Source organism: Aphelocoma coerulescens, chromosome 3, assembly GCF_041296385.1.
Source record: "Aphelocoma coerulescens isolate FSJ_1873_10779 chromosome 3, UR_Acoe_1.0, whole genome shotgun sequence".
Lineage (NCBI taxonomy): Eukaryota > Metazoa > Chordata > Aves > Passeriformes > Corvidae > Aphelocoma > Aphelocoma coerulescens.
Window position 1 is genome coordinate 83,250,094 of NC_091016.1, and position 18,838 is coordinate 83,268,931.

General features: G+C 34.7%; 1 protein-coding gene across 1 annotated transcript in view; it reads left to right on the forward strand.

Moving 5' to 3' along the window:
* The window catches only part of ASCC3 (activating signal cointegrator 1 complex subunit 3), a 256,973-nt gene that overhangs the window by 153,883 nt on the left and 84,252 nt on the right, over window positions 1–18,838 (forward strand). Inside the window, exons 15-21 of the mRNA XM_069011075.1 lie at window positions 1,898–2,089; window positions 2,414–2,638; window positions 8,763–8,882; window positions 12,920–13,084; window positions 13,923–14,009; window positions 16,210–16,386; window positions 18,370–18,595. Coding sequence (XP_068867176.1) covers window positions 1,898–2,089; window positions 2,414–2,638; window positions 8,763–8,882; window positions 12,920–13,084; window positions 13,923–14,009; window positions 16,210–16,386; window positions 18,370–18,595 — 1,192 coding nt within the window. The remainder of the gene's footprint in view (window positions 1–1,897; window positions 2,090–2,413; window positions 2,639–8,762; window positions 8,883–12,919; window positions 13,085–13,922; window positions 14,010–16,209; window positions 16,387–18,369; window positions 18,596–18,838) is intronic.

Genomic DNA, 18,838 nt, shown 5'->3' on the forward strand with positions numbered 1-18,838 from the left:
TAAAAATTTTACTATCGGTTTTCCATTGGTATATTGTCCTGTCTTTCAAAACATTAAACAACATAAGCAATCAAGTTACATAGGTATGCAATTTTTAAATTGTGAGGATTTGAGAGCAAGATTCTGCTTTTTTAGCTAAGATTATAATATTTAAAGTGTAATGGTTTTTATATTGAACAATTGTGCTTTTTGAAAAGTAGATACTTTAGTACGTATAAAGTAGGCATGTGACCAGTACAAAAAGTTCTACTAAAAAAAGTGAATTTTTTGATGGTTGTTTATTCACTTATTTAAGAAAAAAGCTAATTCATCATTAAATGCTTACACCAAGTTCCAGGTGTAATCAAGATCCATCCAAATTTCTGTGTCACAGTTATTCTCAGGTATGCAGCTGAAGTGAATTTTCCATAACCTTCTGTGAATTTTGTTGTTGATAATCAATAAATGCAAATCTTGGTGCATCTGTGCTCTTTATGAAGTATTTCTTTCCATTTGTTAGCTCATGAAGAATAAGCTTCATGGACTGCAGGGCCACTTTATCAATTTATTATTTATTCATTTTTCAGCACTACAGCAGTTAATTAAATTTGCCAAAAAGTCATGTGTCGTTTAAAAGCTGAGTTTGATTTCCTTTAAACGAATAGTAAATAATTACTACTAAAGCAGGAAAGATCAGATATTGAGAAGCTGGATAATTGAGAAAGTGAGAAATGTGTTTTTCCTACAATATTTTTCTTTTCATGTCCTCCTTTATAATTGCATTCCCATCCTCCTATTTATTTCTGTGTTTGCAGAGATTTATTGTTCATGTTTGGCAGTTTGCCAGTGCTGTGAACCATGTTTTGCTTTGCTTTACCCACTCTCTATCCCATAAATCAAATTTTGGTTGGCTGTGTGTCAGGAAATGGTAAATGTGAAGATATAACAACATCAACAATAACAACAAAAATAATCTAATTTTATCTAGAATTAATTCACTATAATATGAAAGGCTAAAAATACAGAGAGAGTCAAATACTACTTAACCTTCGTGTGGTTTATGAAAAACTAGAGCTTCTCCATGGACAAAGATAAAGAAATCTGGTTTAGAGAAAGGTTAGAGCCATCATTACCACAACCCTTTTGGTGTCATATTTAGCAGCAATTGATTTTGGAAGGCAGTTAGTGCAGCAGGTAGGAATGTGGAAGAGACAGGCAGAAAATCAGAAGTGTTTGTGGCAAATTGGGGAAGTATATTAGTTTTTCACAACTTACAATCAGTGTTCAGTCTAGATGAAGCATGATAAAGCCAGCACCCAAAAATAATGCTCACAGACCCTCATACCCTGCAGGAGGGTGGAAGTTTTGCAGACCGAGATCCCAGCTTCCTGTGTACGGGAAAGGAAAAATGAGGGGTAGATGAGAAGTTTGATTCAATGTTATGAATGTATTGATTCAGGCTGTGCTGCACCAATGCAATGGCTGGTGGTGGGGAAGGGTATCCACTCCTTGGTGTAAAGTATAGTGTGTGTCTTGCTGCCTCAAGCCTGTCCAGGCTGCCTACACAGTCTGAAAGAGTTGCTTTTAAGGAACAGTTATACATGCGTTCTCAGTTCCAGTGTTACTCACTGTTGGTTAACTTGAATCTCCATTTAAATGAAACTATACTTTGTACAAAGATTGAGCTTCTTACAATCTGTTAAACAATTAAGTGTATTCTTTGGAAAATAAGTATAGAAAAATTAATTTATAGAAAACCATCGCAAACTGTCATTGATGAAAAGTCCGACATTAATAGAAAAGTTTCTTTCTTACAGTTCATAATAATGTTCAAATCTTTTCCTGTTTTTTTTTTAAACTCAATACTTCTTGTTCTGTAATTAGAAGTGAATTTAATTGTTATTTTTGTCCATTCTAGGTACAGAGATCCAGAAATAAACAGTTACGTGAGCTGTTTCCAGATGGATTTAGTATTCATCATGCTGGAATGCTGCGGCAAGACAGAAGTTTGGTTGAGAACTTGTTTTCTAATGGACATATCAAAGTCTTGGTTTGTACAGCTACACTCGCTTGGGGTGTCAATCTGCCTGCTCATGCTGTTGTTATTAAGGTAAGAGCTTCCTACTCTGCAAGCAGTTATCTGTCTTAGAAGAAACCTGTGAAGAAGTATAGATAGCAAGATCTCTTGTGAGTTTCTGGCCTGGAGGGGAAATACCTGATTGACTTGAAATGTTATTTATATCTCATTAAACTGATTCTCTCCAGTGGGAGTCTAGTTTGTATAGTAAAGATTTAAATATATCAAAGATTATGAAAGGATTAGTTAAAGTACACTTCTGAAATCATGCTGTATTTGCCTAATTTCAGTATTCAGCTCATCAGGATTATATTCATGTGTATTTATGTTAATTTTTATTAACTTTTCCTCAACCAGGGAACACAAATATATGCTGCAAAAAGAGGCTCCTTTGTTGACCTTGGAATTTTAGATGTCATGCAGATATTTGGTCGAGCTGGACGGCCTCAGTTTGACAAATTCGGAGAAGGCATCATTATTACAACTCATGATAAACTCAGTCATTACCTGACTCTTCTTACACAGCAGAACCCAATTGAAAGCCAGTTTCTTGAAAGCCTTGCAGACAACTTAAATGCAGAGGTAACCTTTGATTTGTTTAGAGAAACTAGCAAACTTTAAAGGATTGACATTATTTGAAACAAAAATGCAATATTGTCGCACTTAATAAAATTTTCATTGTACATATTTTATTAGTGTTAGTGTGTAGGTGTGTATGTTTAAGTGAACTGCTACATATGTGAAAATGGGAGTCCTTTACTAAAGGTAGTAGGTATTCAAAGTAGGATGGAGGGTCAAAATACCATTAAGATAAAACTGTAGCAATGCAGCATTTACCTTTGAATCAGAACAGGTTTTTTTAGAATTTAGTAAGTATTCTGCATAACTGAAAACTAAAATCCACAAAAAAATTAAAGCCTGTCTTTCTGTAGATAAACAAATTCACACGTTTGACTGCAATATAGGGAGAATAATGGACTTGGCTTGACTTTTTTTTCAAAGGCACTGGACATTTTTTCAGTTGAAGTCCAGCAGGTCAGCTAAACTGAAATGTCCAGTGACATAAAACTGCTTATCACTTTGAAAGATTTGTAGTTTATTTGGTCTATTAAGAATAGGCTTTTAAAGATTGCTCTCAACCATTTCCTTCTGATAACACTTAATGATCCTAGAGATAGACACTTCTGAATATTCTCTAAGTGGAACTGGATGGATGCTCAGTTATTTAAAATTGCATAGTAGCAACTTACGTGTTAGCAGTAAAAATTTATATCCTAAAGTTGGTTGTATAGGCCAGGATTACCTGTGGTTATTGTTCAGCACCACAATAAGTCAGGAGAGAGTGATCTGGGTTACCATGTGCCTTTTCACAAGGGTAGAATCCAGCCAGCTTTCGTAGAAGAGCTTTGTTCTTTTTTTTGAGATACATGAAACAAGCGTTGGGTAGGCTTTCCTTCACAGCAGAGGATTTGTCTACTTTTTTTAAATATTAGATAGTTAGTCTTTTTTTCTGATTTTCTGTAATAGTACTTATCTGAAAAGAACAGTGTACTCATGGCTTTAAAATTATCCTAGATTCCATAACCATGGTATGGTTACATAAGCTGAAGATGCAGTCAGAATTTTGTTAATCACTGTGATAAATGATTGTAAGTAGAAATAGCAATGGAGTACAATAGTGTAGCAAGGGCATGAAAGCAACATATGTGATATTACTTAGTCTTCTGTCATAACATGCAGGAAAAATTAGTACCTGCCAGATTACAGATAATCAATACTATGAGCACTGATAAGGAGCTATTGTGTCAGTGTTTTTTGGAAAGTAACTTTATAATTTCCTTTTAATTGGAGTCATTCTAAACTTCTGTGTATGCTGATTCGATCTAAGTTAGGAGAACCCTCTGAGAAGGATACAGGTGGTTTAGGAGAAATTGTTGCATTTATCTGGAGATGACTATTCCAATAGGCTCCTGCATTCTGGAAAAAAAGTGTGTTTTAAAACAAATGCCATCATCTGGATGAGTAGATAATCTTGGGAAACACATTCAGTTGTAGGCATCTTCTGCCCTTTTGGTAGTAACAAAGCACTGGGTGGATATGAAATACATGGGTTTTGACTGATTTGTTCCAGAAACCAGACAGTATGTTGATGACCACTCTCGTCTTCTCCATAACAGAGCCCATTGTTAGCACCAGGAAATCTGCACTGATGTATAATAAAACAGCATATTGTTGGAGCAAAATCTGCTTTTATTACAAGTCATTCAGGAAATCCAAATGCTTATTCTCTAGCTGTAAAGAGAAACAAAGGCCAGAAGCACTGCTGAATTGTTTAAATTCTTAATTTATTATGGACACACCAGTAGCTGAAAGAAGGGCTAATAAAATGAGGGCAGCAGTTGGAAGTATGGGAAGACTTCATGTTTCCAGAAGAATATGAAATTGCCTTTATGTAGACCAGGTCTCTTGGCAGCATTAGGTAGATGGTAAGAATGATTCAGATATTTGGGGTAATATAGCATATAAGCCTAGCCATGATTGCTAAGGGGAATCCTGAGCCTTGAATTTTGTACATAGACTTACGTGGTGCAGGAGAGAAAATTTGGGCAATAGTGAAAAAAAATTAGTTTTTCTAATCCCCATATAAAAATTAATTTTCTAGAAGCAGAAAATTTTCAGATAGGATGGGCAAGGGAATAAATCAGCTTCTGTGAAAGGAACACACCAGTTTTTCTGTATGCTTCAGGAGAGAACAAAGGCAAATCAAGATTATATGACAGAGTTTTGTGAAGTAATAAATGAGGTAATACGACAAAAGATTGCACCTCTCCTGGGACAAGAATCAGGGTGTTTCGGCTGAGATGAGTCAGTGGCAGGTTTAGAAAACAAAAATATGTCTGCTAGGTGGTTAGACTGTGGAACTCTCTGCAGGGAACTGTTTCTAAACAGAAAAAAGTACTTTAAAAACTGTCCAAAAATGGAATAAAAATACATTTAAAGATACCAAGTGCAAAGCCAATACCTTTAACTAAAGACCTTGAGATGCAATAGTTTGAGAATTTATATGATGCTTGTTCCTCATTGCCACATTTTGCCCTTCAGCACTTGCTGTTACTTAACTTTGGAGACAGCTGATCTTGATGCTCCAGTGCTTTTGGTCTTAGAAGATCTCCAAGTGGGAAAACCTGAAATATATCCAACTTCATTGAGCTGACACCAAAATTAAGACTTTATATGTCCACTGTGAATTCTCTCCTGCAGATTTGAGTTTTGGGTTGGTTTTGTGGGTTTTTTTCTCCTAAAAATTAGCAGAATAGTAAATGTTCAGTGATGATCAACATAGGCATGGAGATGCCCTTTTCCTTTTTTTGCTGAAATTCTGCCAGTGGGCATAATAGAATGCAAAAAGGAATAAAATAAACAGCTGGTTAGGGTACTTAGTTGAGAGGAGCAAGTTCTGGGGCAGTAGACCAGCTGGCAAACAGAAAACACCTACAGCTGTATTTTCTGGAAATACAGGAAGAAAGATAAGATGCAGGGGATGTGGTTTAATTAGACCATAAACTTTAACTTATCTGGGAACTATCATCAATAGCTCATACAATGCAGGTCACCATTCCTTCCCTAATGGTTTCCACCTGATAGAGCCCTCCCTGACAACCACAGCTGGACTCCAGCTTGTTGCTGGGACAACTCCTTTCCCCAGAGAGCTTAGGAAATGATTTGCAGTGCTGGACAGTAGGTATACCTTCCCCAGGGTGTTTGCCTTTACTTGCATGTGCTTACGATTTTCCTCTGAAGACAGGAATGTAAAACCTGGTGACTTTTTTATTCTGGACAAACCTCTTAATCTTTTGTCTTGAAAGAAAGGGTTCTCAGAAGAGATGAAAAATTCCTTCAGAGCCCTTCCTAAAAACAAAAAATAACTCAGGAGGTGGGTGACTGAATAGGTGATCTGTTATGGGGCAAAGCACAGGAGATTCTGTCTGATTTTGGACAATTCTAGTAGCATTAAGAAATTATTTCAAAAGCTTTAGAGGAATAAGACCATAATCTTATGGTGCTGAAATAATAATTTAAAATCCACAGGTTTCCAAAGCAAACAGAAAAGTGCTTATTAGGTTGTAAGAAAGGTTCCTTGCTCTCTTACCTTAACAACAAATATTTGATTCATATATAGAAGTTTTTCTTTGTGTAATCTGACTCACTTATACAACAATAACAGACATTATATTTGTAACAAAGGCACACATATGTAAAAAAGAATGTATTATGCTATACAATAAGTTCAGTAGCTATTATCAGTAATATTTTTATGCCGCATTCTAATCTGTATAGAAATATCACAAAGAAAAAACTCATTTTTCAAAACCTGCCCCCCAAAAACCATGCTACTTGTACCTGTTTACACTTTTTACCGTCTCCTCTGAAATATCATTTGACTAGATAAAATTTGTGGGATAGCATTTGTGAAAAAAAAAGGCAAAAAGAAAACAAACGACAATAAATGCAACTAAGCACCTAAGCACGTCGCTCAGTGATGGCAGCATCAGTCACTGCAAAATTAGATAAAATTGTGTGATGCTGATTATTACTGTAATTTAAGATTACATAGTGAGTTGGGTAAATATAGTACTCAAAACTGTGTTCTGTGAGTGAGAAAACACCATTGCTTGCATTTGAACTGTGAAAAATCAAAAGTGTTTTATGACAAGTGGTGCAATTGGACAATACAATGTCAACATAGTAAATATTTCTACTCCTCGATTATTCCATCTGTAACTAAATGCCTACTACACAGTGAGGAAATGCTGGAAACTTGGGATCATTCATACTGTTTTAATGAAAGATAAATTTTCCATCCGTAAGAACTTTACTTGAACACTAGATGGCAGCAAATATTTAGATATTACTCTGGTTTATTTAACTGCATGATAATTATTGAAGTTGGGGGAAGAACAAAAGTGCAGTATTAGATTTCAGTACCGTATCTGAAACCCCAACTGTATTTCACAATTTCTGTTTTCCTTCAATTTTGCTTTTAACTTCTTAAAATAATTAATTAGAATAGAATAGCAATAGAGTCAGATATTTGAACAAATGGGGCAAAGAAAAAGTGAGGGGTGTTTTGTTTTGTTTTTTGTCAGACCTCATGGTCCTCAGTAACGAGAATATTATGTTTTCATGATTGTGAAAGTGGTTGTTGAAAATGCTGCTACTGGACTATGTTGCTAAGCTATTTCAAGTTGTGCACTGAAAGATATTTGAGTCATGGAAAGAAACCAAATGCACAAAATAACCTGTGTACAAATCAAGTAATAGTAACCTGTGGGTTCTATTCCATGTTTTCCCAGTAGTAGTCTGTGAAGAACTGGATGCTTTTGTAGCTACTTCAGTGCATTATGTAGCTATATACTTTGAAAATGGGACTTCCCCAACCTCCTTATGCTTTTGAAGAACAAAATATCACTTGAAAAATGTGTAAAACAAAGTTTGGGGTTACTCCATGCTATTAGACATTGATATTAACAAGGTTTTGGTGGATTTAAGTTAACTTAAGGCAATTTTGGCCTTCATTTTTATTTTTTACCAGATATTTGTGTTATTTGAAAAATAATGTCAATATTGTTATTAAGGTCTACATGTTTCAGTCTGAACATGCATATGTACTCACTTAGTTCTAGAGGCTTTTTTTTTATTATTTCCGCCAAGTCACGTGGAACATTTATATGAAATCCAAACACCAATAAAACAAAAATAGCTCTAAAAATGCAGTAATGGATCACAAAACTTTGGTAAGAGGGACTTTTGCTTGTTTTAACAACCAGCAACAACCAAAAAAGGTTTGTTCATGGGACATCCAGGAAATATTAAATTCTTCTGGTAAAATCAGGTTAAGTGGAATTAAGCGGTAAAATGCTTCTCATGAATGTAACCAATACAAAATAGAGCTGAAGTTATCGAGTAAAAATGTGTGTGTGGTTAAAAGTTTGGTGGTAAAAGTATTGAATTTTAAAAAAAAAAAAAGTCACATAGTAAAAAAAGTGATTTGGTATACCTGATTTAGCCTTGAAATATAAATAAACATGTTTACATATATATGTGAAGATTACCTGTTCAATTTTGTTATATTTTGATACAACAAAAATGTAGCAGGTACCTGTATGTTTGACTTGCAGCTACAAAAGGAGAAAACTATAAAGACTATGTATAAAGAGATTGCCAAGTATGAGGAAGAAAAATCTTAAAGATTTTTGGTATTGTTTAGGACCTGATTGTGCTTTCACATTGGCATGATGAAATTAATCTTTTAAATGTAGATTCTTTCCTTTTCAAGTACTCCTCTTTAAATTACCTTGGCCATATCCACTACAGAATTATTTTGTCTTTTTTATTTTTATAACAATCTTGCTCAATATTATCTTTTAATTGTAAAAATCATAAGTGTTGTCGGAAAGATTGTATATGGTCACTGTATCTATAATATTGTGTCAAAAAAACCCATGTTATTAGATGTTCACAAGATAAAGATGCATAAATTGTTCAAGTTATTGTTTTAGGATTATTTCAAAATTATTTAAGTTGGAAATATCCCAACCCTTTCTTTAATCTTGTTCTAATATTGTGAATTCCTTGTGTTTTCAGCCAAATACTTATGTACAGCTGTAACATATATACTTAATTTTGTCTCTTCTCCTGTTTCCAGATTGCTCTTGGTACGGTAACTAATGTGGAAGAAGCAGTAAAGTGGATAAGTTACACTTATCTTTATGTACGGATGAGAGCAAATCCATTAGTATATGGCATCAGTCACAAAGCTTATCAGGTATAAAATGCATTTTAAAAAAATCTGTAACCTGTCCTGGGTCTCTAATCCTTCCCTGATGTGAAGATAAATATTTGCTATTTCTAGTTAACCTGACATCAGCAATTCTTTTAAAGTGCTTAGAAAAAGGAAGATATTTTCTGTAGCAGAGTGTTTTTAACACTGAATTATGAGGCCCCCTCTGTTCACATAAAAATACGTTTTAACTGGTCAAGTTATGCTCCAGCAGACACCATTCATTCTTATCACACAGTTACTGTAGCTTGGTTTGTTTTCAGTGTTTCAGTTCTGTAGACTAGATATAAATGATAAAAGAAAGCATTTTTGAGTTGCTTGATTCCCCCCTCACCCCTGTCAACTTTTGTTTTAGATTTGTCATGGCATAATATCTCATAAACTATAAAATAACATTTTTAATTGGGTGATATTTTTTAATTGGGTGATATTTTCTTTCATATGATTTATTAATTATCCGATTTTTTAATTAATTTGGAAATTTTTTTGTTTATTTACGAGTGTTCCATGCAGTGATATGAATCAGAGCACATTTACATAAGGGATTTTTTTCCACATTTTTTCCATTATCTGTAATTTTTAGGAAGATGAATAGTTTGCAGATTATCTAAATATCGTTACCTTTTTCTTTGTACAGCTGTTTATAAGCATTTAATGTTACCATAGTCAGATATGGTTAATTGAGCCTAATGCAGGCCAGACTTCCAGCTGTATGGTAACTGCAGTTTATTTCATGGCAAGAATCTGTTTTGTGACTTTGTAATTTATTTTGATGCTGCAAGCAGCAGTTTGCTAGGTCATGGTGACATGTACAGGTATATGTCAGGAGATAGATTTTTGATATTTTTTGTCTCTGATGGTGGAAACTCCATTGAAAATAGGTGTTCTTCTATTTAAGGAAGCTTCTACAGACACCTTTAGACCTCTGGTCATCTCAAATTTCTTTTCTATAAAAGCTGCATAGTAGATTACCATGTGTTACTATAACAGTATGTAACACAGACCACAAAGGAATAGATAAATGAGAAGCAAAAATTGATTTGCTAGTGAGAAGAACGATGTTGTCCCATTAATATAAATTCCTTTTTTTGTTTCACTATCAAATTCTAGATTAAAAGAAGAGCAACCCTGGTGATAATAAGGGGTGAAAAAAGCAATAAAACACTAACAGAAATACTTTTTATAAATTTTAAAAATAATGAACTGGAGTTTCTCCCCTTCTTCCTGGTCTAGTGTTTCTATTTAGCTGCTGAGATAGTGGAGATTGCCAGCACTTATTATATTCTTCACTAACCTTCTTTCTGCCTGTTTTGATTTGATGGGCTTATACTAGGCATTCATATTTTTGAGTTAAGGCAGTAACAAAATTATATCAATGTGAAGCGTTACCCATTCATTTAGGAGCAAAACCAAGGCAAATCCCCTTATTTTCTAGATAAACCAATTTTAAACGTCAAAGGTAATATGTGCTAGGTAGTATATGGATGCTGTAGTGCCACATGCAGGTATAAACAAAGATTTGGTCAGTTAGACCACTCTAGGTATAGGTATCCAATTTTCATAATTGGTACCTAAAATTACTGTATTTTAGTAATGTTGCAGTGTGCCAATTTCTGTCTCTGTTTTGACTGACAATCAGTGTTATCCATTCAGAATCCCTATATCCATCATGGATCACACTTCCTAGCTGTTTGATGGGACTGAGGTAATGCAAATTCATTCTCCATTCCCTTTCCACTGGTACTCACTACATCCAGTAATCACCTCAGGGCACCCACACAGTAGGATGCACATCTTTGGTACCTCACATGTTGTCTCCAGGATCTTTCTGGGCTACCCCCACAAGTAGGCTACTGCAGGTCCACTGCTTTGATTTGTGATTTTTCAAGTTTTCTGCCAGAAATGCCAATAATGCTTCTCACTGATTTGTGAAAAGGGCCAAAATTAATGATGAGCAGCAAGAGGAAACAAAGAGTGGAAGGAAAAAGTGTGGCAAATGCAAATGTTGTATTAGTGAAGCCTGTAATATGGATTACAGGCATTTTCTCATACTTCTGGGGTTCCAAAGGAAAGGTGCCTGGATTAAATAAACTCCTTTGTCTATTTTCTCCTCTTTTTTGTTCCACTCTTTGGTGTTCCCACAGTTCAGAGCTTTTTATCACCATAAAATTTATGTTTAGATATAAAAGTTAGAGGAGCTTGTGCCCAACATTTCTCTCAGTAAGTTAGAGAAAACGGTGTGGATAATAATGTACTTTATCATGAATAGTAATGTACTTTATCATGTGTTCTTAGGTTTCCATATGCATACTCCGGACCTGCTCAGTTTTCTTTCTGTAGACATGCCAAGGCTCATTTTAAGAGTATGGCTTAAAGCTGTTCTAGGCTGGATTTTATGCTGGGGATTTCTAATTATGCAAGTTCAACAGGAAGGGTGCTAACCATGGATTCTCTAGACTCAAATATTGTTTCATAACTTTTTCAAGTTGGTGACCTTTCCTTTAAAGTTAAAACTTTGTAAAAAATGTTAGTCTGCTGCTGCCGCTTTAGCTTTTATGTAAGGCAAAAAGATTGACGGGTACTTTGGACTGCCAAAGGAGTAAGGAATCATTTTGATATTTTTTTTAATTTTTCCCCCACAATGGTTTTAAGAAATGTTGAACATCTGGCATCTAGATCACTCTTTTTTTGACCAACTCTGCTCTGAAATCTGACCTCAATGCATGACTTACTATTGAGAAAAGAAGTCTAGACCTTTGCCATGTTAGCTTTTGACTTGAAACTAAGGCAAGCCATAACTAAGGAGAAACAGCTTCAGGGTAACTGGCAAACATGGAATATTAGGATCTAGTATTGCAGCTGCTTTGTGGAGATGACTATGTTTGTCTGCAGCTTCACCAGCTGTGAGATGATGTACTTCTGCACAAAGGTGAAACTGAATCCTGGCCCAGGGAAAACCAGAGCAAACCAAGGCATAACAGTTCTCCAATCCTGCTCCTTTTTGCTGTCTTGGTCATGTATCTCTGTCACAGATTTACCAGGAGGGCTGGAATAGCTTATTCGGTAGGAAATCTGAGCTATACACGAGCCCTGAAATAAGAATACTGCCTGTGGACTAGAACAGTGTTTTAGTCTTATCAACTAATTATTGCTTGTCTAATTAGAGCCATATCTCAGGTCCACATGTACCAGAGGGTTAACATAACTGAATCCCTTTTCACCCATCCCTGTCAGTGTGGGTATCCCAGGTGCCTGATGTGGAAACACACAATTATACAGAAGTCCCACTCAGATGGGAGTTTTGCCCAGCCTTTTATGTACTAAGGAGATAATGTGCATTTTTAGTTGAACAAATGTCCAAGTTCCTGAACTTTGATATGAATAGATGTGGTGTTGGGCACAGGAAGTTCCTTGGTGTGCTTTTAACATGAATGTTACTGTACATCTGTAACTCAGCAATTAGAATATCCCAATTAACATACCAAAGCTTCCCATACCAATCGCTTCTGGGGATTTTAAAGTTTTTTGCTAGTAAACATTTAAGCCATTCAATTTGAAGCTTAATCTATTATGGATGCAATTGAAGCCATCCTCATGTAAACTACACAGGAAGGTGTATCTTCAGCCATTTTTGTAAACAGAAGATGCCATAAGATGACGTGTTTTGTGAAGTGATACAGTAATGATAATTTCATGAAGAATATTTTATCACTAAAGCATCTTTCAAAAATTTCAATGTAAATTTATTTCATAATCATGCTGCTGTTTCATAAGTAATATCGATCTACATTGTCTCAAATAATTCTATAAGAAATTTTACTCTGATTATTTTGTCCTGTACGTACAGGTTTTGGTAAATAATGTCAATGTAACAGTTATTAATGAGATCTCAAGAAAATCATGACTTATTAACTGTACCTTCCTTTTATCAGATTTTTGACTTTGTGTGACTGGGTTATCTCAAGAAAAATATTTATTTAACACTTCTTTTATGGAAATAAATGTGTGTGTTTCATGTCTAGATGGATCCAAGTCTAGAAAAGCACAGAGAACAATTGGTAATTGAAGTTGGCAGAAAACTGGACAAAGCCCGCATGATTCGCTTTGAAGAACGAACTGGCTTTTTTTCTTCAACAGATTTAGGCAGAACTGCCAGCCACTACTATATTAAATACAATACTATAGAGGTAAAAGATGATGTTCTGTTTCTGGAGGTTTTTTCCTTCTTTTTTAATGTATACCTAGTATAGTTGTAAGATATTGCAGAATATGTATCTGATTTGTTCACTGCATTTTCAAATCATATTTACCAAAATGGGGGGAGAGGAAATAGGAAAAGGAAAGAAACTATATATCAAGCAATACTGAAAAATTAGACTTGGTGTGAAGTGAGATTTGAAATTTCTGTAGTCTTTTTGACTTCTTTAGAATTATAAGAAACATTTTGATATCCACGGTGTGTGCAACTATTAGTATATGATAGCACATTGAAGTGTAGTGTCTGATAATAGACAACCTTCTCTGGGAGAAAGTCCTATTGGGTTAAACATCTTTCGGCCCTGTAATCAGATTGTGTTGTAAACATGTACAAAATTTTGTAGAATTGGAGACTTGATTTGATGTCTATATTCATCTTAAAACCTTTTCTTTTTTAGCAAATAAGTGCTTTTCTTGAATAAAAGCTGAAGACTCAGCATTAATAATGTCTAACTGTTTACTGTCACTGTGTGTAATTAGTCTCACATATTTATTCACTCAGATATGTCCTAGACTTTATTTTTTTTTAATGGCCACATTGCATGTCTCTTGATTTTGGTGTTGTCAAGGGAGTGGGAGGGACCGTTTTTCTTAAACTGCTGGGAAGTCATTATTGAATTTGTTCCTGTTTAAATTGCATCACTGATCTTCCAATAACCTGCATTTTAGCCTTATATGCCTTTTAAAATCTTGACTAATATTTCTTTGTTTCCTGCTATACTTTTTTTTGATTTTCAGTGACAAATCAATTGTTTTTATTTTTAATAGACTTTCAATGAATTGTTTGATGCTCATAAAACTGAAGGTGATATTCTTGCTATAGTATCAAAAGCTGAAGAGTTTGAACAGATAAAGGTAAAGTTAAAGAATGTCTCAAAACTAGATACTTCTGTAGTACTTGCTCCATAAATATTGTCTATAGACACAGGTTTTGTTAAATGTTAAGCACCATTATAAAATATTTTCTAAGTAGACATAATATTCTCTCACTCAAACTTATACATGGTTCAGCTTGAACTATAGTGCACATTTAATAACTAGTTATGGATCTTTGAGAATTTCTTTTAAATGCGTTTAAGAACTTTTCAGCTCTTCAATTATTAAGAGGTGAAGCTAAATGTCCATTTGAATAGTGGGTGCCTAGGGATGAGAAGTTTAAGGCATTATTGGATGTCTCCCTGAACAATTTGCTTTATCAGGAATGAGGCAGGACTCACTGAAGTGAACTCTGATATATTTCCTGCAGGGAACAATATTAGATTGGCAGAACAATAAATTCTCATAAATTCAAATTTGAAATCTAGAAAGTTGTCATAACAGATTTTATGCAGGCTTGAAGATTACTGTTCTATTCTACTCAGTTCAGTTCCAATCTCCCATTTTCCCTCCTTTGTGGGTAGGACACAAGGAAATGCATTCCATGCTGGCATGAGCTTTTTTGCCCATGCTTCCATTTCACAGAGGTACGAGCCAGACTCCACAGGGTTTGTTAGCTTGGGCTCATTGCCTTTTTACCACAATTATACAACTTGCAGATCAGAGTTGGCTCTCATTCACCTGGCTCTGTGAGCTGGCAGTGTGAATCCCTCACTATCTACATATTTACATATTTGCACACATTGTCCGGGTATTACTGTCTCTTTATCTAATGGAGAAATTCTATTTTGCTGTAATCTCTTCTATTATAGAAGATAATAAGCAGTGAGGTTTCACAGTCATACATGGAACATTTTCCAAGCTAGAAGGTTTTTTTTATGATAGCGATATTGCTTTACTAGGTCTAAATTTAGTGTAATTTAATATTTAAAAGGAAAGCATATGGAAAATATGATGTGATATGTTTCTATATTTGTAATAAAGTTAGGAGTGATGCTTCTTGACTAAAGGACAGTTTTTCTAGTTTACTTTTTCAGATTTATATGGTATGGTATCAGTGCACCATCATTTCCAGATCTTTGTGATTCATTTGCTGTGCAGCTCTGAATGTTAAAATTAGTAACCGGTTTTCACAAGAATAACCCAGGATTTGCCCCTCGGTGTGATAGAAGTTGTGACTTTTGATAAATGAATCATGTTTCCATCATGCCTTTAAAAATTCTGCATTTTGAGATATGTTACTCACCAGTACCTGAAATACAGATCTGGATTAGACCTGAACTGTGCTGTGCAAGGGCAGAAAAAAATTATTAAAAATGCTGTTGTAAGCAGAGCATAGTATTACCCTGAACCTGGAGTCATCTATGATGGTTGTGTACTTCATGTCTTTCTTTCCTCTGGGACTAGTGACTAGAAGTTGGGGATTTTAACCCAATTGTCTTAGGGTCTTTTGTATGTCAGGTAGTCAGGTCCAAATAAAAATTACTTTCAGATGGTTCCCTGCAGGGACCAAACATTTACCCTCTTTAAATAAGTTCTACACTAACAGACTATCAGTAAGTCAAAGAATATGTAGATTTATGCTAGTTTTGCCATGTAAGGGTCATCAGTTAGAATGTGAAATGTTATGCATTATTCAAACCATAGATATTAATATTTCTTTACTCATATTAAGACTTAATCTTATTAACAGTGAAAATTTTAATATGATGAATCATAGTACTTCTCAGTTTTGAGTTTAAAAATGTATTATGCCACATGCAAACTGTGTAACTATAATGAGTACATTTAATGTTAATTCAAGATTGCCCTAATCCAGATGGACAGAGGTTTTACTCTGGTCAAATAAAAAATGAAATCTCATCAGATGAAGGATGGTAAGGTCATGAGATTCAATTTTTGTGGCATATCAAATTTTTGTATGTCAATGGCAACCTTAATAGATGGTGATGAATAACAAAATGTAATTGTGTCCCTATTAAGATAGTTTCAATTATGGTCTATTAGGTACACTGTGGAAGACGTGGGTTTACTGCTTTTTTTCTTCTTTTTTTTTCTCCTTAAAGTTAGAGATTCCATTTAAAAGTAATGTAACTATGTTAGAAGGAAAATTTGATTTCAGTGTAAAAATTTTTATCAAATTGCTTCAGCCTCTTCATAATGTATAATTGTGTTTTAGGTAAGAGAAGAAGAAATAGAAGAGCTAGATACCTTACTAAATGATTTCTGTGAACTTCCTGCTCCAGGAGGTGTGGAAAACAATTATGGAAAAATTAATATCCTCCTTCAAACGTACATTAGCAGAGGGGAGATGGACAGCTTCTCCCTCATTTCAGATTCTGCATATGTTGCACAGGTAAAAATAGTATTTTCTATGTATCTGTTGCTGTCTTCTGCTGTTTCAATTGTCCCAAATATTTACAATTATTTAAGTAGGACCTGATCTGCATCTTTTTTGTACGTTTTTATGCAAGTTCATTTAAAAATCAGAGCCCCGTGTGTGCATGCCTGTGTGGTATAACACTTAAATAGAAAAGTTTTGCAAAAGGCTACCTTGGGAGACTATGGCATTTTTTTGTTAATTATGAATGCCCTTTTTCTTTGTATTACCCCTATAATCTTATTGTATTTAGTAGCTCTAACTGTGATTGCACAGAAATTATATTCTTAAATTTCAGGGTTTTCTTCTAAATATGAAAAACTGTTGTAATCTATTTTTATGCTTTGTGTATTTTTATACTTCGTTCTGCAAAGCGTAATTTGTGTTTGATTCATATATCTTGGTTTACACAAGAAGGATGTGTTATTGTAATTCTGTTGCTAGATGTAATCTAGCAAAAAATGTGCAGATTTACATACCAGTCTATGTACTTGTTTGCTGGCTTCATTTGACACCTGACAGGTTGATTGTTATGCACATTTAGTTACTACACGGGCATGCACATAGAGGGTCATGACACAGGGATCTGTTTAGACAACTGTGACCCAAGAAAAGTTTTACCTTTTAGCTCGTCTCTCTCTCACTCTTTTTTTTTTTTTTTAACAGTCAGCAAACATGTTGCATGGAATTATTTTTGCCTCATCCTTACAAAACTACTTTGGAAAGAATTAATGTAAAAATTGCATTTAGTTGGTACTAAAGATGAGATTTAACTATTCAAAATGATACATAGCTTTTAGCAACATTTTAATAGTAGTATAACCTTCTTCAGAAATGTTTGTGTTTTGTAGCACGTATGGGTATAAATGAGAAAATGCTGAATTGATTGTGCACATCATAAAAATTGTGGTACTTGCACAGCAAAATCATTTTCAGTACGGTCCTTTTAATCTTTGCTTTCAAGGCAATTGCTTTTATTTGTCTCATTTATGGCATGCTTAGTGAGGCAACATGGTCTTCTCAGATCTTCATTAACTGTACTTGTGGAATCAGTGCTACAAAGTGTGATTTTTTTTTTTTTTTACTTGGATAGTGACTATTAAGAAAATTATTCATCCTTTCTAAATAAGAGGAATGTGCTTCTTCAGTAACATATGCTTCCTATCACAACCAAATAATTTTCTATTTTTTATTCCTGTTGGCATAGCAGAGCCAGTAGGGAATGATTATATTCTATTCAATGAATCAAGAACATAATTCCTAATCCAGACATAGTACTGGTAGGGGAAAAAAAAAAAAGCATAGCTTCATAATACAGCTTGAAAAGTTTATGAAAGGAATATAATAACTTAGGTTTTCAGGATAAGACTGACCTCATTCAGACTTATGTTAATAATTATTTTTCCAAGTCCAAAGCATATTTGTACAGCTTGGTTATACAATATTCTCAGAATATAGTAACATGTTTAAAAAAAGTCACTACTGTTAAGCTTCTGTGCAAATGTTGTGAAATTCAGTGTGAAATGGGATGCTATTATAGAAGCATAAACTGGAAAAAAACAAAACTTGAATTTCCATGTAAAGTGAATTTGCGGGTGTCTCTTATATGGGGAGTACCTTAAGTGAATTTGCTTCAGAAGTGGTTGATACATAATACATTTAGAACTCCATGATGTTAGCATAACTGTGATCAAAGTTCTATGGCAGACCTGACACTACAATTTTAATTGGTTCCACATGTTTCTTTTCATAATTTCAGAATGCAGCCATGAGGTAGTTCTGCCACTAGACAGTGATGGAAAAAATAGTTTTCAAAAATATTTGAAATTAGTTTGAAAATAAAAATCTATTGTTATGGTTTGTCAAAGATGAGTCTATGGGATCCTTTTCATTTTACAAAGAATATTGAGAGAATTATAACAGTTTGGCTTTTTTTTTTTTTTCCTTTTCACTTTCCAGAATGCAGCTCGTATTGTTCGAGCTCTTTTTGAGATTGCCCTGAGGAAGCGTTGGCCTGCCATGACATATCGGCTACTGAACCTCAGCAAAGTCATTGACAAGCGGCTGTGGGGCTGGGTGAGCCCTCTGAGGCAGTTCTCAGTGTTACCACCATCCGTCCTCTCCAAGCTGGAAGAGAAGAATCTCACTATAGACAAGATGAAGGACATGAGAAAAGATGAAATAGGTGAGAAACCAGCAAGGCTGATCTGCTTAAACTGTTAGAAACTAATGGGCAAGTAAGAACTAAATCTGAGCCATGAATCAATATTCCCACTCTGACCTGGAAGCCGTGTAGCCACGTACCACATATTAATATGATCTGTCCAATAAATAAGGTTTGGTCCAGTTTCCACAGCTTGTAAAATGGCACAGCTCTGAGGATAAGGCCAGCTCATGTCCTGGTATGGAAACACAGATGGAAAGGAGA